This window comes from Melozone crissalis, unplaced genomic scaffold (assembly GCF_028551555.1).
Source record: "Melozone crissalis strain CALT ecotype California unplaced genomic scaffold, PUWL_Pcris_2 ptg000068l_1, whole genome shotgun sequence".
NCBI lineage: Eukaryota > Metazoa > Chordata > Aves > Passeriformes > Passerellidae > Melozone > Melozone crissalis.
In genome coordinates this window covers 15914078-15939447 of record NW_026535846.1, presented here as the reverse complement: position 1 = coordinate 15939447, position 25370 = coordinate 15914078, and the positions used below count along the sequence as shown (strand labels likewise).

General features: G+C 48.2%; 1 protein-coding gene across 1 annotated transcript in view; it reads left to right on the top strand.

The window, feature by feature from the left end:
- The window catches only part of GPC3 (glypican 3), a 139079-nt gene extending 119005 nt beyond the window's left edge, over positions 1 to 20074 (top strand). The window contains exon 8 of the mRNA XM_054289935.1: positions 18918 to 20074. Coding sequence (XP_054145910.1) covers positions 18918 to 19093 — 176 coding nt within the window. The 3' untranslated portion in view covers positions 19094 to 20074. The remainder of the gene's footprint in view (positions 1 to 18917) is intronic.
- Positions 20075 to 25370: the final 5296 nt, after the last annotated feature.

Genomic DNA, 25370 nt, shown 5'->3' with positions numbered 1-25370 from the left:
AGCTAGATTATCCTGATGGAAGAGCTGGAATTGTACAGACTGAAACAGTGCAATAGTCTGATTATTGTTCTATTTCAAATGTTTGTGTTTATTGAGCTTTTCTTTTAATGAAGGTCTGGTTGAAAGTCAAGAATTCATCATCATTGTCTAAATAAAACCTAAAAGATGGAGAGGGAGTCACATGCAGCGGTTGACTGACCCTCTAATTGAGTGGCAAGTTCATTAATTTACTTCTGACGTCAGCAAAAAATGATTTTTTTTTAATTGACAGACTGAGAAAATTATTGGTGGTGTTTGGAGGGGGACTTGTTCATAGCATCCTTCAGCTGGCTGTGCTGCTGTGACTCTTGCAGGCCTCACACAGTGCACAGTGTGTGCATTTGGAAGGGTTCTTGTGACCTCTGTGCCCTGAGTTCCTCCAAAGAAACACTGATTCCATGACTGAAGAAGTAGAAAGTCATTATCAGAATTTGTGCTTTGAGAAAAGCTACATGTATGCAAAAGCCATCTATGGAAGCAGCAAGTGAACCCCCTGGGCATATTATCCCATGGGTCTATCTTTTTTGTTTGTTTCAATTTCACTCCATTTTTTAAATGTTTTTTAACTTTTTCAGTGTTGTGCTTGCAGACCCAAGTCCATCTGAGCAGTTTGTATCTGGTACTTTTAGGACTTCTCTGCCTTGGTCCATTTCTGACCCAAAGCAAAGAATGATGCACCATGTTTTAAAGAGCTGAATCAGAGGAGGGGATATTCATAAATCACATGGTGCATCACATTCCCAGTGTGAGCTGGTCTGAATCCTTCTTTGGGAAGCTCTGTGGGCTCAGTGTGGGGTGACTGGGTGAGGCTGAAGGGCTGGAAACTCACTAAAGGTCAGATGAGATGGTGCCTCTGCTATAACACATGAAAATGTGCCAAGGTCTCTGGGAGTCTGGGACTGCTCATCACTCCCAGATGTTTGTAATGCCAGTCTGCTGGCAAAGGGCTCACCCTCTAGTTAGGCTGCAAGTCTGAATAACAGCTTGTACTGTGCCAGGGTGTCTGAGGAGATGCTTTTCAACAGTGTAATTTGGGAGCTAATGTTTCTTTAAATTGTTACTGAGTGCAGCATCTTACATGACTGAACACCTCAAAACAATTTCAAGTATGCAAAAATGTGCCCAGTTGCAATAGTGATAGCCATATTTATCCTTAAAGGGTGATGAATCTGTTTTTTGTGGCTGAAAAAGACATGAATTCTGATGAAGTTGGGAAACACAATTCCTGACTTGGATACAGCCTTGCTTTTTGGTTTAGTAGTTTTTGGGGTTTTTTTCCTTTTTGCTGTTTTTCCTTGTGGAGAGGCAAAATAATTTAGCTGGTTTTCTTTTTAAGGGACAACAATGAGGGTATATTTCAGACAGAGGCAGATCAGGTGCTGCTTGCTAAAGGCTCAACAAGATAACCTTACACTGATAGTCAGGGCACTGGATCTGCACATTTTGTTGTACAAAGAGAGGTTTGTCTGCGAGCCTGATAACAATATAACATGTTGATTGACTTTTCACATAGGAGAGGGTGTCCCTTTCATGAGTGGCTTGGCTTTTGCTAATGCCTCACTGCAGGTAAGCTGATAAGAGAGATTATGGGATGTAATAAATGAGGCTGCTGGGCACAGCCCTGCTGAGTGCTGTGGGAGAGGCTCTGGGCCTGGCTGATGTGTGTGCCCAGCACTCGTGTCAGTGTGCCAGCCCTCAGCCTTCAGACATCACAGGGTGCCCTGTGGGCACGGGGCTGGGCCATCCCTGTGCTGCAGCTCCTGTTCCCAGGAAATGTGCTCAAGGCCAGCCTGGATGGGGTCTGAGCAGCCTGCTGCAGTGGGAGGTCCCTGTCCATGGCAAGTGTGGTGGAACTAGATCATCCTTAAGGTCCCTTTCAATGACAAAAGGAGACAAGAACCAAGGTTCATTAAGGACTATAAGACAGGTCTGCCCAGAAAGTGTCGTGGGGAAATTCAGCTGTGTCCATGAATGTTGGGCCTGGTGTCCCTGTCTCATTGAAAGTGCACAGGAGGAGGGCCTGGTCTCTCAGCTGTGGCTGCTGCTCTGCTGTCCATCCTCTTGCTCTGAAGATGCCCAGGAGAGCAGATGCTGTGTCAGGTGGATCATGGAAACCTTCACTGGAAACGTTTTGGGTACAACTTTCAGAGCACTTTTTGAGCCCTATGTAGAACAAGATGGGGAATGGTCAAATTGTCCAGGCTACCTTAAAAAGCCTGACCTCTTGGTTCCCCTCTTCAAATTGGAACAAATGTGTTTGTTTTTGTGCAGGTGGTGACTGTGGCCATGACCTGGCAGTGTGGGTTGCAGCATTGTGGCAGCAGCCAGGAGCTCTGGGGAGCTGGGCTTGGCTTAGATGTGGTTGGGTGAGAATCTGCATGGCAGCATCTCCCTGCCTGCATCCAACAGGTCCCTGCATGCTGCAGGCAGCAGCACTGCACTTTGAAAATTAGTTTTTACATCTTTCCATAAATATAAATGTATGTGTCTGTGAAATAATCAGGTCTGATTAAATGAACTCTGAGTTCAGTATCTGGAAGATGTTGGGATCTGGATGTAACCTGGATGGAAGAAGAGGCATTACTTGAGATGAGGTTTTTAAAATTAAATCAGTGGACAGCCCATGCTGGACTTGTGCACAGACCTGGCCACAGAGCCTGTTGCTGGTTGCTGTTGTCCCCAGAAGAAGAAAACACAGAAGGCAGCCTCTTTTTAGTCCTTGCCAAAAAGGTATGGGGAAGGGGAAGAAGGATGCTTCTCCACAGAAACCTCCTAGGATCCTGGTCTTTTAATCCTCATTTCTGTCTCTCTTCTCACCCTTTTCTTTGCAAGTGAAAATAGCATGAATTTGGGTCTGGCCTGCAAATCACTCATCAGTGGGTGCATTAGCAGGACAGGATCAATTACTGAGTCAACACTGCTCCGTGTGCTCCAGGAGCAGGGGATCCATCATGTGTCAGGCAGGAGCTCTCCCGCGCTGGTGTGCATTATCCTGAGCTGTGCACACACATCTGTGGGGCTGACACCAGCAGTAACATGAACTGAACCAGGTGTGTTTGCCTGAGCAGGGCTCCCCTGGCTCCCAGGTGGACGTGCAGCAGATCCTGACCCCCGGTGCTGGGATGGATGAGCTGTGAGCTGCAGGAGGGGTGTCCCCCTTCCCAGGACCTGCCACCCCCTGTGCTCTGCCTTCCCCTGCATCCTGCCCTGGGGCTCTCACAGCTCCAGCAGGGCCCACCTGGGTTTCTGCCCCAGGAACAAACTCCAGGCAGCCAAATGGTGCTGGAGTCTGCTGGCTGTGCCAGCTTCTCTGGGGCATCTCCTCTGGGGCAAAAGTGCCCTGGCTTCACAATTTAACCTCCTCTCATGTTGTTTTTGGGCAAGCCAGAAACTTTCTGATGGGAGACTTTGTGTTGCAAACTCTGCTGGAGCTGGGAGGCAGTGAAGCTTGCTGGAGCTTTGGATGGGATTTTCTTGTTCTGGAATAAACTGAAACATCTTTCTGTGCCCTTGCAGCAGGGAAGTGAAGCAGCAGCAGCCTGAAGCACAAGGTAATTGTGCTTTTGCTCCACAGCAGCTTCTTGTCTCAAAGTCTGCTTGAAATTACATTTTTAATTATACCACAGGGGAAAAAAACCCCCAAAAACCAAATGAATTGATTGGACTTTGTTGGAATGGTATGTCAGTTTGCCTTTTTAAAATTTTGTAAATTTAAACAACAAAAAATTTGGACACATTTTGCTTTTGTTCTGCTTTGGAGAAGTAGCACATTCCCCCTCTTTTATGGGAATGGAAATCTGGCATGTTGACCAGCTTCTGTTGTTTCAGAGAGCGTCTTCAATGGTATTTGGGGCTCTCAGTGACATCTTGCTGTCTGTCCCTGCTTTTCATTTGCTCCTTGCATCCCATGGGACCTGGGGTGATGCTCTGCCCTCCCCTCCTGCAGGAGCTGGGGCTGTGCCCAGCACGGAGCTCAGTGCAAACCCAGCAGCACCTTCCCTTCCCTTCCCACACCTTCCCTCTTGGAAGGTGAATCCCTGTTTCTGTGCATCCCATCTCCAGGCAGGTGGGAGCTGCTGCCTTGGGCTGGCTCTTGGCTGGGTGAGAGGGACCCTGAGCAGCACTGAGTGCTCATGGTGCTGCTGCTGCATCCCTTGGTGGTTCTGTGATGTGCAGGGATGGATGGTTTGCAGTGGCTGCTGAACATCAGGTTTGGCAGCTGGACAGATTGCCAGGGCATCTGTCACTGCCTCAGTCCAGTGCAGGAGTCCCAGCAGGATTTCTAAAATGTAAATTACAACTGCAACGTGAGACACATCCTTTTGCTTTGCTGTTTTTTTCCTCCCTCCTTCCTGTTTGAATTCAGTATCTCGAGTCTGAAAAATTGCTGGACTCTAAGCTATTTTGCTTGTGTCTCATGGATACTGGAGATACTTCCTGCACAGGGAGGCAGACATCTGCTCCAGCCTGTTTTTGGAGTTTTTTGTGTCAGACAGCCTGCAGTTGGCAGGTGGGAGCCAGTGGTTATTATCAGAATCTGAGTAATATCCTCTGTCTCCTTGATATCTCTCTGCCGGCTGCTCTGCAGCTTTGGTATGTTTGCTTGTCCTCTTCTGCTTCTCTGTAGATCATTCCAGTAAAAAGTAAATAAAAAAAAGGTTGTGTGCTCCCCAAAGTCATCACAGAACACAGCCTGCAGTATCTCTTCCCTTGTCCACATAAATCACTGCTAAAGCATGTGCAGGGAATGTGAAGGAATGCGTTTATACCCAAAATGTTCCCCTCTCCCCCTCCCTGTGGAAGCAAACTTCCACTTGTGCTCCAGTGCCTGTTCTCAGGGAGCGTCTGAGCACCATCCCCTCCTGTGGCCCTTCCTGACTCCTGTAGCTTTATTTGGGCTTTGGTGCCAGTCAGAAAGCTTTGCCCTGCACAGCTGGAGTCTGGCAGCTCTTGTGGGGATGGAGATCCTGAATCTGCCCTCTCCAGGCAGGTTTGGATTGCTGGTCTGGATTTCCCTTCCCACTCCTCATTGCTTTATTTACCCCAGAACCATCAGGGATGCTCCCCAGCACTGCAGTACCAGAGCTGAATGGTTTTCCTGGGAATCAGACCAGTCCCCCAGATCTGCTGACCTTGTTTGCAGTGGATAAATACCAGCTGGTGGGTCAGGTTTGGATCTTGGAGGTTCAGCTAATTTCTTTCCCTCTCTTTGGCTTCTCCAGATGTTTTTTGTGGCAGCCCTGAGCAGCAGAGGTGGTGCAGCACCATGGGCAGAGTGGCTCTGGTGCAGCCTGGGGTTCCCTCTATAAATAATTCTCTGAACTTGGCCCTCAGGTGCCTTTGGGCTGCAGCACCAGCCTCAGGCTCTTGTTGATACTCTCTGGTCTGCTGGGCCAGACACCTAATGTTATTAGCAGACAATAAATAGGTCTCTCTTATTTAGTGGCCTTAATTTATTAAATCAGGCAGAAGTGCTGTGGGAAGAGGAGAGCTGGGAAAGGGAGCAGAGCAAGCTTGAGTTTGTAATTGTCTGGATCAGGCCCCTGGAGATCCATGTGATCTGTGCACTAGAGGCAGTGCTATTGCAGTGACTCATAAACAGATGTGCCCAATTTACATTGCAGCTTAATACCTTTGTTTAAAAAAAAATTGCCTTTTTAAAAAGACAAATGTGTTAAAGCAGATGTTTCCAGTAAAACAAATACTTGTGTGATTTACAAACAACTTCCTACCGCCAGAACTCATTAGAAAATGTGGAAAAAAGAAAAATAGTTCTGTGTACCCAAAAAAATCCCAAAATAAGGACATAGCAGGGCAGTATTGCTTCACTCTGAACAAAAGTTACTGCTGTGCTTGGGTTGGGAAGCAAGAGGTTAGAGCATGACTTTGGCTGCTGATAACTAAGGTTCACCCTGACCGGTTGCACACATTCAGGAACAGAAATAAAAATACTGTCTGTAAAAATACTTAACCAGCTTCTGTTATGTAGGATAGAGGGTAACTATATGGGATTGCCTGGAGGCTCCTAAATCCCCTCCATCCCATTGAAACCTGCACTGGGGGACTGGATGGCTGCAGGATGGCACTAACCCTAAAGCAGAGCTAACAGGAACAGCCCCTGGAGCAAGCCCTGCTCTGAGGAATCCCTCCCTGGGCATCATCTCCCCACAGCAGGAGGGGATGCTCAGGGGGTTCTGTGCCTCTGCCTCACCTGCAGCTCAGGTGTGCCTGCTCACTGCTCCTCCAGCTTTTGGGAGGGTAATGCAGGCATGCACTGAGAACTCCTGCTGTCCCAGGTCTCTCTGAATTGGCTCCTGCCCTGCAAGCCCAGCACTCCTGTTTCCCTCTGACACCCCATGTGGCCCTAATGGGTTTCCCAGGCTGCAGCTCCAGCACAGCCACCACTCTCTGTTAGCTGCAGGAGCTGGCAATCCCCCTTTGCCTTCCAGCTCTCTGCAGCACAGGTAGCATATTTTTTTAATGCACTTGTCACCTATTTTATCCAGGAATTTGTTGCAAAAGAAGCAGGGCCAGCAGATGTTTGTGGGTTGGCAGGCTGCTCCTCTCAATCCATTGAGAGTACCCTGGACAAATGGCTGGTCCAGCTTCTGAGAGGACACAAAGTCATGCAGACAGATGGAAAGGTGGGGAGGCATCCAAGAAGCCTGAATGGAGCAGAACAGGGCAATCAGGAGCAGAGAGGGTTTTGTTTCTTTCCTAGAGCACTGCAGGAGAGTGACAGAGGCTGTGTCCCATTGTGTGGATTTGTTCCAGTGCAGGATACCGGCTCAGCAAATGCTCCAGTGAGGGTGGTTCCTGCAGCATCTTGGGGTGCCTGCATGTTGGGGTGCCTGCCCATTGATCTGCTTCCCATGGGACTGTGGGGGTGCCTCTTGCAGCTGGAGAAGCTGGAGGATGGGCTGGAGGATGTCTCGCCCAGGAATGGTCACACAGCAGCCAGGGGCACACAGGGAACCAACCAGGATGGTGTGAGCAGCTCCTGTTACTTCTCGTGGGTGTCTCATCAGGGCTGTCCAGTGTGTCATTAGGAAAAATGGGACTCTTGAGGAGAAGCAGGGGCTGGGTGGATGCCCTGGAGGGTGGCTGTGGGATGGGTTTGCTCCTCTTCCTCCCTGGTGTGTCACCTTTCCCTGCCTTGCCATGGGGAGTGATCCACAGCCAGACCTGGAGTGCTGCCTTCCCAGGGGGACCTGCTGGGACATGTCCAGAGGAATCAGAAATATCCTGGGGGGAGGATTTTGCTGCCTCAGGGCACTCAGAGGTGCTTTTCTCAGCTCTCCTGTCAATGTTCCTGTTCCTCGCCACAACCCAGCTCAGTTTTAGCCATCAGTGAATGGAGGCTTGTGCTTGGCTCTCAGGGACCAGAAGGTTTCAGTGCTTAATTAATTTCTTCAAAGTGGAGGGTGTAATTAATGCCTGGGGTGTGCTTTGAGACCCTAGAGTCTCTTGGGCAGTGTGAAATCTGCTTTGGTCTATGAAAATCATCTCTGGCCAGCCCCACACACCAGGCAGGGACATCTCAGCATAGCCACTCATCTTGTCACAGGGTTTGGGGTCTCCTGCTCTCTGCTGGTGCTGTCTTGTGGAGGCCATGGGCAGATGTAGCCCAAAACATCTTGTTTCTCCTCTGTGCTGACAGTCCCCAGCCAGTGCAAATCGTCCTCTGGAGCCAAATGGAAAAAAAAAGTCCCCTAATTCCTTAAAAAGGGGGCATCTCTGTCTCCTTCCCTGCTATGCCACACAAACCTTGGTGATTTGTTCCTGAATTCCCTTTGTTTTTCAGCAATTTCTTCAAAGAGGGAAAATTGTCACCAGTTGCTTTGTGCTGGCATTAGAGTAAACTATCTTTCAAAGTCGAGGCAAACAGGGTTAAAAACTGATATATTTTGGAAGCTTAGGAGAGCTTAGGCAAATTTCCTTCCTGATATCTATAAAGCTTTTTTTTTTCTTGCTGTCAGCATTGTTTTTGTGAGTGTTAAACATGAACATAAAGGAGAATGCAACAGATTGCAGGTATGTTGAGTTCCAGCACAATCAAATGCCATTATTTAAAGAAGTTGCTTTCAGCCAAGTCTTTAAAATTCCCCCCTCAGTTATCAATTTTCAGGTGTATAAGTGCACAGAATTGCTCCCTGTCCCACCCCCTCGTGGCACCATCGCTCACACTCTGGGTGATCCACAGACATTTTACACCACCAAGCATTAACAGAAATAAATTAACACTTTAAAAGCTTAAGTGTTGTATTTCATAGGAGTCAGGCAGGATATTTGGAATGGAAAGAAATGTAAATGGAACGAATTTCTTAAGCAAGATTATTGATATGACAGGACTAAAGAGCTTGGGATTCTGTGAAAAGTGCCTCTTTTCATCCCTCTAATAAGTCCATTACTTGCACTCGGGAATATTTTAAGGTCCTTTTCATGCTGACTCTGGAGTTGAGCATGCTTTGCATTTCAAGCTTTGTCTATGAATCAGTAGAAGCCAAAGTTATTTCTGCTTTAAAATAACAGGAGCAGGGAACAGCTAATCTCTTTTCATTCTGAGTCCTTACATTATTTTACTGGACAGAGTTTGTGTTGGCTACAAAACAGGGCATTCACAAAATCTATGAGAAGGAATTTAGTCTAAGAATGAAGCCTAGATTGCAGTATGCATAAAGACTCCTTTTCCTAAGGCCATTAAGAAATTCCAAATCTGAGCTATTTTGAACAGTGACATTAAATTAGCCTTGCTAATTCCAGTAATTCAAGCCGATAGCTGAGTTTACAAATCTACTAGATGAGGCCTTCCCATAATTACAATCTCAATGTGCTTTTCAGCTAAGGTGAGTTGGCACAAAAAAAAAAAAGATAAATAAATAAAAAGGGGGAAAATGCTCTTTCTGTTCTGGCTTTTGAGATGAATATCTCTAAAGAACAGTTAAGCAGCTGTATTGCACCAATAAGACATCCCCTGTCCTGGACTGGTAAGTTCATTTTGCCTTTAAAGTGCAAGTGAAATGCAGGGGAGAGACTGGATTTCCCCCTGCTTTGTTTTTTCTGTTGTCTCTTTACAAAGGAGAATTCATGCTGCTGGTGCTTGTAGTTCAGTTTTTAGTTGTTTATTTACGGGTGGTAATTCTTCCTGGGAAAAGAAAGAGTGTGACTGGTTACCCTCTTTTGTGGGCAGAAAAAAAAAACCCCAACCTTTGGTGGATAAATCCAGGTTAGAGCAGGTGCAACAATGATACAAAGGTGCAACCCTTATTATTCCTCTGTACAGAGGTGTTGATTTGCAGATCCCAACACAGCTAAACATTCCCAGTGTGATGGGAGGGTTTTGAGAATGTGTTTTCAAAGCCATAAGGCACAAAAACATGAAACAAATAAAATTGAGTGCATTATTTAAGAGGGTGTTAATTTTATTAGAACCGAGCTGAGGTAATATAAGGGCAAACCTAAGTATTCACATCAGCACTTAACTCAGGCTGCAATGTTCATAAAATGTCCTTTTGATCAAGCTGTGAGTGTTTTGATCCTTATTCTGTGAGCATCATTCAAAGTGACCTAACTGTAGCTCCAAACAGGCATCTGCAGCTGCAGAAGTCCTTGAGCAATAACAGGTCAGGAACTTGAATGTGTGCTCTGCCAGGAATGCTAATATTGCAATCCCTTGTTGTTGTTGTTGTTGTTCCCAATAAGAAGGAAAGGGCAAAAACTCTCACGAAATAAAAATTCCCAACAGAAAATTGTCTTACCAGCATCAACTGTGGATACTTGTGTCAATAATATTAAACAAAATGATGATTTTAATCTATCAGACTAATCATGGCATGGCTGCTAAATAATTTTATATCATCCCCATGTGGGTGTTTGACCTTTCTCTTCTTGGTGGCACTGTCACCACTGGCACAGTGGTGATTTTCCTGATTTAAGAGGATGTTTTTCTGCTGGGCACCCCCAGGATTTGGGTGCAAGTCCTGCCGCTCACAAACCATGGCAGCACATTGCACAACCACGTGGAGCCTGTTTGGAGTAGGGATGGACCAAAATGCTTGCAGAACCTGGCAGTCATCCCACCTTGTCCACAGGCTCAGGTACATGCAGCAGATTGTGCCCCCAAATACTGCTTATGGCAAAGTCAGGTAGAAACAGCTCTGCTGTTTTTAGGGTGCTGCTTTTGCTCCCCAAGGCTGGGATGATGGCTGGGAAGGAATGAGGTAGAATGGGGGGCACAAGCAAGGCTCTTTTTCTGAGGCAGTGAAGAGATGGGAGAGACAGAAATGCAATTCTTGATTTCCAGGAAACTCTTATCTCTAATCTCTGTAATCCATTTTAGAGAGGATTTTGTGATTTTGAAGGGATTTACAAACTGGATTACATAGCCTTTTTATTTTGATTTTCCACTGTGATTGTGACATTCCTGAGAGAGAGCCATGGTTGCTTCAGATAGGATGGAGAAGGAAGCATTTGTGGGCTTGGGCCTTGGAGCCCTATTGAGTTGTCACCTCCTTGTTGGGTCAGTGGAGGTGTCCCCAGAACAATTTGGATTCTCCCCCATGAGCAGTGTGTCCTCATCCCTGGCACCTTGTTGTGGCAGTACCAGCTCTCCTGGGGAGATGCCAGCAGGAGCTCAGGGCCAGTCCCCTCCATCCCTTGTTCCCTCCCTCTGCACTGGGAGCAGTCCAGGTGATCTCCTTGAGCTCCAGCATGGTCCCAAGCATGACAGGGATGCCCTTGGACCCCAGGAAGGTGCCAGTGTGATGGCAGAGGTCCAGCACAGCCCAAGCACTGCAGCCACACTGTCCTGGTGCTCAGCAGGGGTGACACTGGGATTCCCATTGGAGCTGCCACCACCATTCAATCCAGCTTTCAGCACCCTCATTCCACCAGTGCTTTGGGGTCAGGGTTTGCTCTGGCCTGGGAGGAGCAGAAATCAGCCAGGGTTTGTGTCAGAGGTTACAGGCACCCACTGAGCAGCTGGGCTTAATTTGGGTCTTTCCTCACTGCCATGCAGTGCACAGCCAGGTCCTGGTGTCAGACTACAGAGGCAGTTCCTGGGGCTGCTTCCAGTGCAGGGAAGATTCCTGAAGCTGTTAAAATATTCAGCCTATGAACCCAAACCTTCTTCTGTATAAAGTGGAATAGTTGAGTATGGTGATGTTTCCCAGAACCTTCTGCATTTTACCCCATTTTTACAGTCACTTTAATGTTGTTTTAATGCAGGTCCAGGATTTTTTTTAAATTGGTTTATTTATGCAGGTTAACACAATGAGAAAAGCCAGGTGATGCTGGTGCCACTTGGCTCCCTTCTCTTGGCAGCTCTCTCACCTCAGCTACTGCTCCATGCAAACATTCCCCTGGCATGGACAGGGGGACCTGGCTGTCCCTCCATGCTGGGGACCCTGGGCAGTGCCAGAGCACAAAACCTCAGGAAGTTTCTCCAGGAGCAGAGGCAGGCTGAGCAGAGGAGCATGGAGCATCACCATGCCTGAGCCTGCCTGCCAGTTCTGCTGTGGGCTGAGCTGGGGTGTCCGTGCACAACCCAAACTCTTGGGTTGTGACCTGAAATCTCACTCGAGATATTTCCCTTGGCATCATGAGTTGTAGCCTGGTGGATGTCCAGGGATTTTTCACTGAGTGTAGACATTGCACAAAGTCCTTGTCCCCTCTGACTGAAGAGGCACATTCCTGGTTGCCTACTTGAAGCAGGAATGCACAAACCCCTGGTGTCTGTGGCCTGGGCACTTCCAGGGCTGGTTTCCTCACACAGTGAGTCACAAAGGGAGGTTCACATGTTCCTGGGTGCCATAACACCACCATGAGCTTTCCAATCAAGCATTGAGAAACATCCTTCTGCCTTGAGGGCTGCTTTTAGTGGCTAACATCTGGAAGGCAGCGACCATTGCATTCCCCTTAGGACTGCATTTTGTCAGCTCCTGCTAATACCTGAATGTCCTGAGCTTAGAGAGTTGATGGCCAACACATAACAAGAAAGAGTTTCCTTTCCTGGTCATATCCAGGAGCTTTTGGGGAAGAAAACATGAAGGAAAAAAATTCACTTAGATTGGGAGTATGTTGTTTTCAGTCATTAGAGGGAATATGAAGCATTTAATTTTGCTCTGCTATCATTGAGAACCTTACTTCCCAAAGTCAAGAATGTATGGAGATGTCTCAGGTGACAGCAGAGTGATGAGAAGGGATCTCTTTGTGATTTAGATCTTGAAGGTCTCCAAACAGGAAGAAATTACATTTAGGTGGGCTGAGATACTGAGGGATCTGCAGGATCATTGCTTGACCCAGTCCTGTATTGCTGCCACTTAAATAATTCCCCTTCTATTCATACTCTCCTGTTTACAGCTATTCCTCTTTTTATTTCTTGACTCCTGTCTTTGCAGATGTTTTTGGCTGTATGTGTTTAGCTCCCTCTTCTTCAGTGCTTTTCTTCTAAGCTCTTTTAGGTAGCAGCTCTTGTTCTGGACTCTACATCTGGATATCAGACCAGGGTAATGCTGCTTCATCAGCAAAGTACAAGAACTCCAGCCCTTCCAATTAATAATGCTAATGAGATTTGTTAATTTTTAATAGATTACATGAGTGCATTTTGCTAGACACGTTTTTGTGGCTCCGTTCCGCGAGTGCAGTTCAGAAACTCTTTCACACTCTGCCAAAGGGAAAACGAGGAATGCAATTGCAGATGCCAGATTCTCTTCAGGGTAGATCTAGACCAAACCAAGGAGCAAAGAATGTACATTCTCAAAGTAAACATAGGCCCAGGTCATAAATGATGGCCCTTCCTTGCCACCAGCCTCTGGCCAAGGTGGGGGGAAGGAGCAGTTGCTGGAATTGGGGTCATGGTGCAGCCCCTCTGCCTGTACACTGTCTTGGGTTTTGAGGGTGTTTTGTTCCTTCAAAAACTTGTGGACGTGTGTGGAGAGACTTTTCTGGTAGTACTGGAGGCTGGGGAGCCAGGGTGTGCATACTGGCTGCCTCACAGAGCTCAGGGCCTTGTGTACCCCAAACAGCACCTGGTTACAACCCTGGCTGGGACTGAGATGGGCTTTCCTCACATCTGGGTCCTCCTAAATCAATTTACTGCTGCCTTCCAGAGAGCATTGATCCTGGGGAGCTTCCTCCCCCATTGGTCCTGGGTTTGTGGAGGTACCTGTGGTGTCTGGGTTGATGGTGAACACGTGCTGCAGGCCACAGGCCATCCATGGCACACCAGCAGCCCGGAGGTGGCAAACAGGCAGGCGGGGGAAAAGTCTTGGTTTGCAAATCAGCAATCCCAAACCTGATTCCTTTGGGTCTCTGCCCAGGAAGTTGGTTTTACCCCTTGCTGCTGAGCCATGCCAGGCTCTCTGGGCCGTGTTGCCGATGGCAGCAGGGTGATGTTGAGCTGGATTTTTTTCTTCCTTTTTTTTTTCCAAATCCATATTGCCAAGAGCCGCACCTCTTAAATTGCTGTGGAGGAGGTGGAAAAGCAGAGGCACAAGACCATGCACATGCTGCACATCCATCTCAGTGATCTGTGCCAACACAAGCACCACAGCCAGCCCTGGCTCATGCTTTAATTACACAGCGGCGCGGCCGCACCTACGGCTGGGCTGTTGCAGCTCGTTGTGCAAGAAGACAACTGGCAAACCTGTTGGTGCTCCAGGATTTTAATGGTAATAAGCCAGAGGGCAAAACCTCCCTGATGAGATGAAACCATGCTTGGCTAGGTGTTTGGAAGAGTTTAAGGTGTTTTGGAGAAGCAGCATGTTGGGAATCTCGGCTGTGTCCGTGCAGTTGTGGCTGTTTGTGCCATGTAACCCCATGGATGGTTTCAGGTGTTGCCTTTGGGGAGGCAGAGGTATGTTTGTAATAGGAGCTGTTTGCATGAAAAAAACACATAACTGCAGGCTGAGGCCAGCAGAGCTTTTGGTGTTCCAGGAAGTGTTTGGGATGAAATTGGACTGTTCTTCTACATTTCAGGTGCAAACACCTGTGAGAGTGAAATGGTTGGTGCTGTAGAGAAGGAGAGATTTGGGAGCCAAGGTGAGGCAGACTGGTGTGTGGAATCACAGGCTCTTATGCTTCACCTTTTAATGAGTCAACAGTTTGGGCTTGACTCAAGCATCTCTCCCTTTAAGAAATCCTGTCCTGTTTTGGAGACAGCCAGTCTGCTGCATCTATTGGCATCTTCTTCCCCACATTGAAGATGCTCGCTGCTTTAAAAATTACACCAAGCAATGCACTCTGGAGATTGTAATTTTCAGTGGCAATGGTAGCATATGCTTTCCTGGGAAAAATCATTCCTGAAGGAAAGATGCTGGCAGATGCCACAGCTTGCCAAGCTGCCCTACCTGTCTGTGGCATTTGTACTTGATGTGATTTGCATTCACTGGAAACATGATCCATTCCCTTCACGCTGCAGTGTTTCCATCATGTGCAGACCAGGGCCATCACCACAGCAGCCCTGTTGGCTGAACATTTTGTGTTAGGCTTCGTGGTTTCACCTGTGTCGGGATCCCCTCATGGCTGCACGAGGCACTGGCAGAGCTATCCAGTGACAGGGGAGGCAGTTTTCATGCCTGGCCATCCATTCTGGCTCTGTTGCTATATTGGGTCCATGGCTGGAGCCATCTGCTGGGGCAGGCTTGGCAGGCAGGCAGCCCAGATGCCTGGCTGAGGATGACATTCCCTGGCTCTGGCTCTGGGCAGCCGCCGAGCCAGCCTGCAGCAGCAGGGCTCTTGGAGGTCATTTGCCAGAACATTTGCCAGCAGCTCTTTGCTCAAGCCCGTGTTGTCCATTTTGGGGGTGAAGAGGGGTGTTTTGGTAGGCAGTGTTGGATTTGGCAGAGCAGAGCCTGTGTGCCAGTACTCCTCCTCCTCATTCCTGCTGTGCCAGCTGCCATGGGACATTGCATCCCAACTCCAACCCAACTTCCTCCCAGTCCAGCCCTATTTTATAGCTGCCTCCAAACTGGCGTGGTTCAGCAAGAAGAGCTTTCTAATGATCCCTGCCCAACAAGCTTGTGCAGAGTCAGTGTGGCAGAGTCAGGAGGCATTTCCCTAATCCATGGGAAAATGCCTGTGCTTTATGTCCTGGCTGCGGAAAGCGCGGGCTGCGGGGCTGGCGCCGCGTTTTGTCCTCCACGCTGCGAGGCCATTGAAGCTGAGGCTGTCCTGGGAGCACAGCACAGCAGCTTTGTGTTAGAGGGGCTTTGGTGACAAAGGATGCTTCCGGAGGGACCGGCTTGTGTGCGGCTGGAGACCTTTCAGCAGCCGTGGGAGGATGCCGGGAAAGCGCCCGCACGCTCGCGTGAGGAGGGGCAGGGAAAAGCACAGCTAATGATGGACTATTATTTTAAAGGGATTATCTAATCTGCAGCCCAGAGGACAAGAGGGACCAGAATGAGTGAAGATTGAATTTGTAATTAGTGCAGATTGTTGGTAATACCCCCTGGACTCTGATTATAAACAGAAACAGATTTTTCTGGTTTCCTGCCCTCCCCCTGAAAGGCTTTGCAGGCCAAAGGGCCACTTTGTACTGGGAAGCTGATGCCAGTGAATTGGGTGATCAGAGCTGGGGGAGTGGAGATGTTTAATGCAGAAGGTGGCTGGGTACCTTCTTTCAGGTTATTTTGCAGCATAAAGGCAAAGTTTTGGTGGACGTGGCCAAAATGGAGTATGTGGAATGTTAGTTTCAGTTACCCCAGCAGCCATCCTGCAGCTCTATCCCTGATGCTGAGGCTCATTCACTCCTAGAGGCTGTAGGGGGCAGGGATGTGGGAGTGACCAGGTCTAACCAGGGATCCTAACAAAAGCTGGAAATTATAATGGAGCCCTTTTAAGAACTACCTGGTTAGGAACATTTGCTAATTTGGGTTCCAGGATTTGAAATAAGTTTATTATCAATAATATAAGCAGTAAGATCAGAGGCAGTGGGCAGACACTGATGCACAGGATGCTCCATCTGAATATGAGGAAGAACTTTTTTACTGTGCAGTGACTGAGCACTGGAGCAGGTTGCCCAGAAAAGATGTGGAGTGTCCCTCACTGGAGATAGACTCAATCCTGTGCTTTGGGCTTGAGAGGGAGCTTGGACCAGATGAGTCACTGTGATCCCTTCCAACCTTACCAATTCTGTGATTCTGTGAAGTGTATTTTTAATGCTGTTGTTGCCTGGATTGGCTGCCTGAGGTCTGTTAGAGGCTCATACCTTTTATTTGCCTTTCCTCTGATGTAGCAAAGGTCATTAGGAGTTAAGTGAAAGGGATTTGCAAGATCCATTATTAATACAAAATAAAAGGTGCTTAGCTAAATCCATCATGCCTAAAAATACAGTTGGGCACAAATAAGGAGTAGGATACAATGGAAGGAACAGTGAAAACAAATGGCACACCCAAGCACTAAACTTCTGAAGCAGTTAAGGGGAGGAAAATAGCATTCTAATCTCTGATGACAAGAGGGTTTCTGTTCTCTTCTCATTAATTTGGCCAGAAAGGAATAGTGAGAGAATCACCATCCCCATTTGGGTGAAATGCTGTGATTTAAAAACTCACCCTTACTCAAGTTGAGGTGAAATCCCAGAATTGGAAAATTTCCCACGCAGAGAATATGTTTGGAACACTCATTTTGGTACTGGCTGAACATTTCCAACGGGATTCAGCTGCTGCATTGAGACCCGTGCAGGAACTCGAATCTCATAAATTACATCCCAGAACAAGACTGTAAATGGGGCCGTCAAAACCCTTTGTGCTGTTAAGGACCTTGCTGAAACACTCTTTTGTTTCAAATTTCTTTTCTAAAGGGAAGGCAAGAGTAGTTACTCAGTTCCTGGAGAATTTTTTAGGTTTGCTAGGATGTCCAGTAAGAGAATATCCTGCCCCAAAAGCTCTCATGGTCACAGGTCTGGGAGCCTGTGGGTGCCTGACAGTGCTGTGACCCCATGGAGCATCTTTTAGGTTTCAGGAGCCTTTGTTATGTGTGGAAATACCTTCCAAAACACACTAGGGAAGGTTGTGATCCAACACTGTGCCAGCTGAGGAGTCTTGTGTCAAACAACCAACTGTGAAATAATCTGCTGTGATTGTATTAACTCCAAATCCCTCCACTTATTTTCCAGAAATGAGCTTGGGAAAAGAAGGTGGTGCAGGCAGGCTGTTCCCAAAGTGCCCTGAAGCCTGAGCATGCCTCATGCCAGAGGGATTTGTTCTCTCTGTGCTTGGAAAGTCTGCCAGCACATCCCTTTCGAGGTGGCACCTTTCTCCCTGTTCTTCCCGTGGGTGTGCAGTGCCAGAGGACAGCAGCATACCTGTGCTGTTTAGAGGGAAAGCAGGAAAGCTGTGGAAAAGAGGAATTGCAGTGTTTGTGGGGATCTACTAGAGAATTCAGTTTAGCAGGCGGGTTCTGCTTGCACCTGGCCCTCTCTGTGCTTGGATAACTGCTCCCTTTGAGCCATTTCTGACCTCCTTTGATGGCCTGGGCTGACTCACTTGTCATGCTAACATCCTTCTGCTTTTGTTTTGCAATGTTTGGGTATTTTTTGATTAAGAAATACTGCCTGTTTGCCTTGGCAGTGGTGTTCATTGGATTGATGTGGCATTTTTCAGATAGAGGGCTTATTCAGTCTCTTGGATTCTTTCTCAGGGGTGGGGTGGGATGATCCAAACATTTCCAACATGCTAGTGATCCAGGAGGCTTGTAAAAGTCTTGAAAAAGGGTCTCTTCTGATGGAAACCACCAGTTTCCTCCAACTCCAAAGGCCAGGCTCTGAGGATGAGACAAACCAGGCTTACCTGATTCCCATTTGGGATCCCAAAGGAGATGGCAGCAGCACAAGCAGGGCAGCAAGGGCCCCACTGCCTTGAGAACAAGCACGAGTGCACCCATTCCTTCCAGCTGACTGACAGGTTCAAATGCCCCAGGTAGATCTGGCTAATGGCATCTTAAAACACCTTTTCGTCTTTCTTCTTGGCCCTGAGATTTTCTGGTGTCTTGCCTTTCCACATTGTCTATTTGGAATTCTTTATTCTTCCCTGACCCAGCAAGAGAAGGGCAGCTGTGAGTTACTGCCCAGCAGGTCCCTTGCAGCCAGTGATGTTCCCACAAGCTTTCCCCTCTGTTCATGTCATGCTCCTCTGCCAGTGCTATCAAAACTTTTACACTGGATGCTTTCTTGGATTGAAACCCACATGTGCTTCATCTCCAAGTCTCCCTGTTGCAACACCAGCATGCCCAGAGTGCCTGATCCATTCACATTCCTTCCTTTGATGAGGTGGACCAGGGATGGGATGTGTTCTCAGTGCTACAAGGAGCATATTTTGCACACTCTTACGTAAGATTGCAGGAATGCAGAGCTCCCCAGGTCCTGCAGGAGCCAGGAGGCTTTGGTGAGCAAGGCCTGCTGCTGACTCTGGGTTTGGAGAAGTGTTGGTGCTCGCCAGGATTTCCTCACTCCTGCACGAATCCTTGTTGTGCCTGGGGAGCAGACACAATTTGCATTGCTAAACACCCCTCCAAGCTCAGCTGGTTTTCCTTGGGAGTAGCTCTCCAGTAAGGCACATCCCTTATTTCTTTAGTTTTCTCTCCAGTAAGGCACATCCCTTATCTCTTTTGTTTTCTTACTGGAACACCTCACAGCTGGGATTTTTTGATCTCCCTAAGAATAAGGTTTGGTGTAGGGTGCTGAGACTGGTGGGTGCAGGATGACAAGATGTTTGCTAAGCTCTTCTGGCCCATCTGTGATGCCTTTGGCTGCACCCAGCCCCAGCTGCCCTCAGCTGTGGCAGGGCTGCCCCAGAGCCCCAGTTTTGTGGGGGCTGGATGTGCTGTGTGACAGAATGCTGACACACCACGAGTTACTGACATCTCTCTCCTTCTGCTTTCAGAGCTGGCCTATGACCTGGACATGGATGACATCTCTGCAAATAAGCAGCTCCTGAATCAGCAAAGCAAGGATGGAGCTGCAGTCCCCAGCAGCGACCCAGGGAGTGCAGCCACCCACCCCAGTCCTGCTGCTGGCATTGGCCTGCTCCTCCTGCTGCTGCTGTGCCACCAGCCATGAGCACTGCTGCTGGCATCACTCCGTGTCTCTCCATGCCTTTTTTAGTGAGGAAGATATTTGGAATCTCTTCTGAAATATATGCACATTTCCAAAAACAGGACAAATGCCCTGAGTCAGTTTTTCAAGACTCTTCAGAGAAAAAAACCTCAGATTTAAGAAAGTGTTGGTTCATGGCAAACTAGTAAATATCTAACAGTGCTTTTTAAAGATAATCCTGTTAAATATAAGCAGGTTCATATTAAATTGTGTTCTTCACAGTTTTTGAACACTGAGGTTTCCCTTGCTGTTAGGGTGAAGACCATGTTTCATTTTGAGTTGTTCAAACATGCATGGGGTACAGAACACCTGTGGTTCATGAAATACTCTCAGCAGATATCATGCCCCTGATTCCTAAGTTGACTTAATACAGATTTTTTCTGTAGTTCAACCGGTTTTTGTACTTACTCCAAATTGAAGTCTCACCCCTGGGAATCTGGTCAGGACATAACAGAGAGCATGTGAAGACAGGGGAGAGAGAAGATCAGACACTTGGCAGGAGGAGAGATGCTATGGAAGAGGAGCTGTCCTGCCCTGGGACTGTGGTGAAGATCTGCTCCCCTGGGCACAAAGCCCACCTGCACCATGGCAGGTTGGAGGTGATTTCTCTGCTCAGCCCCCAGCCAGGTCCTGAAGCCCTTCAGTGCAGCTGGCTGATCCCCACCAGCATCCTTGTGGCACATGCAACAGCCTGGCTTCATTCTTCAGGAGTGAAGCACCTCCTTTCCCACGGGAAACCTGCGAGCACAGCCCCAGCCAAAGGAGGGATGTACACTCTGTGCTCTGAGGGTGAACAATGACTGGCCAACCTGCTGTGAAAGGGGAAAAGAAAAGGATTTACAGCCTTTTACAGGAGCCTGAGGCAGATGAGACTCTTACTCATGTGTTTCTTTGCATGTTCCTTTACGTAAGCTATCTCTAAAATAAAGATTGGTTGCTCTCTAAGTGGTGCCCTGGCAGTGGCCTCCCATGTGTGTGAGACAGCAGCCTGTGTTGTACCAGAGTGGGCAGCCTGGGGACACCAACTGGGCCCAGCTCAGGGACACCAGGACTTGGCTTGGTCTGATTCAGTGAATGGGCTGGGCTTGGTTTGGTTTCTGGCCAAGATGGTTGCATATTTCTGTTTAAGATCTGCCTTTACTAGAGTGTTTCTATGTGCAGTATCTTAAGCTGCAGCGTGTGCACGTACGTGTGCATGCACCCCCTCACACACACGTGCATGCTTCGAATATTTGTGTGCATCAGGCCTCTTTTACAGCAGCTTTATGTTTAGGAAAGAGTAGATAATTCTAAACCATGCAGTCAGATGGTCTGGAGAGTGGAAACTTTACCCGGTCTGAATGGTGGGGCTGACCTGTCTGACTCTGATTTGAAGCCCTGGTATTGTGTGAAGTGCTTTGGGTCTGTGGCAAAAGGAGAGATGATTGTAAAAAAATAACAGCAAAAATTGTTAACTCACAGTTCACCACTCCTGATCCAAAGGAGCAGATCTGGACTAACCCATGGCATGACCTGATGGTTAATTGTTGGAGAGCTGTCCTCTGGGTTTCAGAATCTCATGTCCCACCCACACCAGGGTGAGTGCTGGGGGTGTTTGGGCAGTGCTGGTGACATGTGGTATTCCTGTAAGGGCTGATTTTTTGCATCCATGCATGGTGATGTGGTTTAGTATTTAACATGTTTTTGTATTTTATATTTTCCATGTTCACAAACCAAACTGCAATCCTCTCTGTCTCTTGGGACTGTGCTTTGACCCCTGGTCAGAGGGGTCCTGGTGCATGGGGTGGTGCAAGGGAGAGCCAATGGTGGTGCTGGCAGAGGCTTTTCTTCACCTTCCTGCTGCTCAGCTCTTGTTGTGGCCCAGCTCTCTGTGCTGCAGCTGGCTGAGCCCCTGAGCCTCTGCTCCACCAAAGGGAATATTTTATTAGCGCCACTTGAATTTGAATCACTTCTTCCCTTCTGATCATTTTCCTTTCATCCCCTGGGAGTGCTGGGGGTGGGAGTGGGTTGCTGGGTTTGTTCACAGATGATATGCTGCCTCTGCCTCGCCAGGTATCGCTGCTACCAGTGCAGGGACATCATCTCCTCCAGTATTATGGCAGGAATATTCTGTGTGTGCTGCCTCCTTAGATAAGCAGCAGGATAGGAGGGGGGCAGCAGTTTTTCAGTACGAGTCCAGCGTGTTTTCCCTCTGAGGAGCTGGCGTGGGCTGTGCCTTGCTGTGTCTCACAAAGCCTGGTAGGCTCTCCCACGTGCATCACCACAGTGTGATGCTGGTGCTTCTCAGCAGAAGACCCCTCTGAGGCATGCTGAGCCTGGTTTCCCTCTGCTGTTTAGCAAAGCTCTGCTTGCTGGAGACTTTGTTATGATCAGAGATCACAAAAAACAGCCTTTGAGCCCACTACCTGCCAAGTTTATAAAATAACAGATTATAGCCTGAGAAAGCAGCTGTTGAGTTTTCCCTGCCCTGGTTTGTGCACATGTTTTAACAGGGGGTTTGTAAGGAATGCCCTGGCCACCGAGGTGGAATAGAGCTGGTTGGTGTTCAATTTTGGGCAGTGTTTCATTCCCATCATGAGGAATAAGGAATAGATTTTCCCTGTTTGTTTCCCTGCACCATTTCTGTGTACTGTGACCTGCCTTGCATGGGATGGGGCCCCTCCATCAGGAGATGGGCACTGTCACCTCCCCTCTGCATGTGTACCTGCAGCTCCAAACCTTGTCCCAGGACAGGCAGGTTTAACAGTTAATACACGGTTATTTCAATTTTTATCATTATTGATATGATTATCTATTATTAATGAGTATACATATCTCATATTTATCATGTTTATTTGTGTCAGGGTGGAGGAGGGCTCGAGCTGCTGGCAGGTGCCAGGGCTGGAGCTCAGCTGTGCACACAGCACCATGATAACACAGGGATGTCAATTCAGCACCCGTGGTGGCCACTTCTGGCCTGCAAAGTGTCACCAGGGTAAATACCTGGGGTTTTGGCTGAATAGAGGAGTTTATGGCATGAAGGTGCTTCTGGCGGGGGAAAAACAAACAATGGAACAACTCCTTTCCGATAATTTTAGCTTTGTGATGAAACCCAGGGCCAGTGCTGAGCTGTCACTGACTGCAGCCCCCAGGTCTCCCTGTGCAGGGCTGTGGCTCCTTGGTGCTGCTGCCAGCAGTGTCCCAGTGCTGCCTCGTGGGCTTGGGACCTTGTGCTGGCACCAGATAAAGGCCTGGCAGCCTTGGGAATGTTTCCACTCTCAGGTGGCTGAGCCCTCACTCCTGCCAGTTATCCTTGGTGCTTTGTGGCCACTTCTGCAGCTCCTTTGAGCTCCACTCACAGCAGTGGGGTGCCAGGAGCCTGCTGGCCCCATCCCATGTGAGCAGCATCACCCCCCGTGCACTCTGCAAAATAAAAAACTGCACTAGAGCTAAAACTGCATCCCTGGAGGGGTTTGCAAGCAGCCTTAAAAAGGTGGTGAAGCCAACACCTTTCCCTGTGTCTGAGGGTGGTGATGAGATGCAAACATGTGCTTAGCATGTGGAATGTATTTCTGTGCTAACCACGCATCAAATTATAATTTAAAACCAAAATATTTTTGTTGGATGGGAAGTTCCAGTTCATTAATCAATTGACTAATAGTTTAGTGCTGGAATGGTAAAATCTAACGCACTGAACAGCTGCTGGAAACAGCTGGTGCTCACGGCTCATGCTGTTTGGGAAAGTGAAATCTAAAGTGTCTCAGTTTCGTTTTTCAGGGAGATTTTCAGAATTCCTCATTCGTCTCCATGAGCAAAGCCCTCAAGCCCTCTGGAGCATGGGCCTAACAAGGATCCAGGGCTGGATTCACTGGAGCTTCCAAGTGAAAGAAAATGCCCCTTGCATGGAGGATGCAGAGAGCCCCATCAGAGACCTGGCAGCTGGGCGTGTTCCTGTGGGTCTGCAGAAGGGGGACACCTGGGATCCTGTTCTCTTGGGTATTTGATTTGCACCTGGGATCCTGTGCTCTCAGGTATTTGATTTGCACCTGCAATCCTGTGCTCTCAGGTACTTTGATTTGCTTTTCAGTTCAAACTGCTGAGCTGTGGGCACAGCAAGGGAGATGCCACCAACCAGGAGGGCATTTTGCAGCCCTGGAGGGTGCTGGGCACAGCTCAGGGTCCTGCTGGGGTGGCAGGCTGGGCACTGCTGTGCTGGGAGGGACAAGGGGACTGTCCTGCCTTGTTGGCAGCTGCTGGTCCATGGTGAGGTGGGTGGGAGGTGGTGGTGGTGGGCAGGAGGCACCGAGGGAGCAGGGAGACAAGCAGGTTGCAGCAGGGACCACACAGGGCATGGTGCATAAGTCTCTAAAGTGAAATAAATGAAACCACCCAAACACTCAGAGTGCTCCAAACAGCCAGGTGTGCTGCTGAGACATCTCCTTGCCATGCTGGAGCACACAGCTCAGGGCTGGGACTGGCCAAGCCCACCAGACCTGTCCTGCCCTGCAGCCTCTCCAGCTGCCCTGGGGTAAAGCAGCCCAGGAATATCCTTTGGTTCCCAAACACTTGGGCGCCTTGGTGGGAATTTCCTTGACCTTTCCAGCAGCACTGCAGCTTAATGATTGACAAGTGCTGCTAAAGCTTTACCAGATCACACACCACACCCTCTGGAAGCAGGTGGCCATTCCCAGAAACCCAGAGATTTTTAAGTTTGAGCTTCACAGCTGGGGGTGACTCAGCTGGGCACCAGGAAAATCACAAATTCCCCCAGTTTGTTATTTGTTCCCTTAGCAAGGAGTTAGGCATGGAGGTACTGGGGGAATGAAATCAGCAGCCAGAAGGGGATGGGATGAATCTATGACATTGGAGGATGCTTGCTGGTCCTTAGTGTTGGAATTTGGGTTTTTTCTTAGGGATGTGGTGAAGGTCCCTATATGAAGAGAAAAGGTGGATTTTGTTCAGCTCCAGCCTTGCTTGGCTTGCTCATAGGAAACCTCCCTAAGAAGTAAAAGTGCGGGGAAACAGAAACCCAAACCCACAAACAACCCCCTAAACAGGCTTGTCAAAATGTTACTAAGGGCATTCCCTGGAGATGAGGTAACTGAAATTTTGGCATAGGAAGATGAAGCACTGTGGCATGTTTATACAGTCAGCAAATTTACTGCCTTCAAAAAGAAACCCCAGAAAAGCAGTGGGTGTTAATCAAATATCATTTATTTTGTCAAACATTGTATCCTTTTGAAAATAAACATCTTGGTGTTGTTTTGCTGAGAGTGTGCAGGGTCCGAAGCGCACGGCCACGCTTGGGGCTGCAGAGTGATGCATCCCACAGTCCCTCCTGACAGACAAAGCCATTCCCTGCAAAGCCCTCGTGTCCAGCTCCTGAGCCATGAACCACGTGCCAGCCCTGCAGCCCAGAAGGTTTGGAGAGGGAAAATCCTTGCTGGTGTGGGGTTTTTCCTCCTGGGCGCTGTGTGGTGTGGTGGGTACCCGAGAGCACTTTGTGGGGAAGGAAGGGCCCCACTAGAGATTATCCAGCATTGTTTCAAATGCTCCTTGGTGGCCACAGGGAGAAGGAACACTTCTCCCAAGTGATCCAGCCCATTACCCCTGTTGAAAACCAGATTTTTCATAGCAGAAGTACAGATTTAGCCTCAACCTCCCAGTTTACTTGCTGTCTTCTCCCTTGTAGGAGCCCTTCAGAGACCTCAGCAACTTCTTGCAACGAGTCAACACATTTAGGGATCTCTGCCATTTGTTTTTGTTTGCTTTCACTGCCTTCTCTGCTGTTATTATTTCAATGTGCAAAGATGCTGCACGTCCAGAAAGGAAATCACTGCTGGATCCAAGCAGCACAACCATCAGCTGCAGCTCTCTGCAGGCTAATCACTAGAAAGAAGTGGAAAGCCTGCCTGTAGCAGCCTGTGTCCCTTCAGTGTCATATTATATTACCATCCACCATGTTAGCAAATGGGAAAATAAACATGAGCTGGATAGCAAAGCAAGAGGCTGTTTAATTACAGATGTGAAGAAGAATGACGTTTGTGTACATTCCACCCAGAAGTGGATTAGAGTGGTGACCTTTCCTGTGGTGTGAAACGGGTTTGTTGTGGAGTGCAGGCATCTCGTGTCACTTCAAGATCTGCCAGACATTTTGTTGCCCCTGTTGTTTATGGTTAACATTGGACAATGTCTCTTGAATCTGAATCTCAGCAGCTGACAGCATTTTCTGAGAACTTGTCATCTGGACTCCATCTAGCAA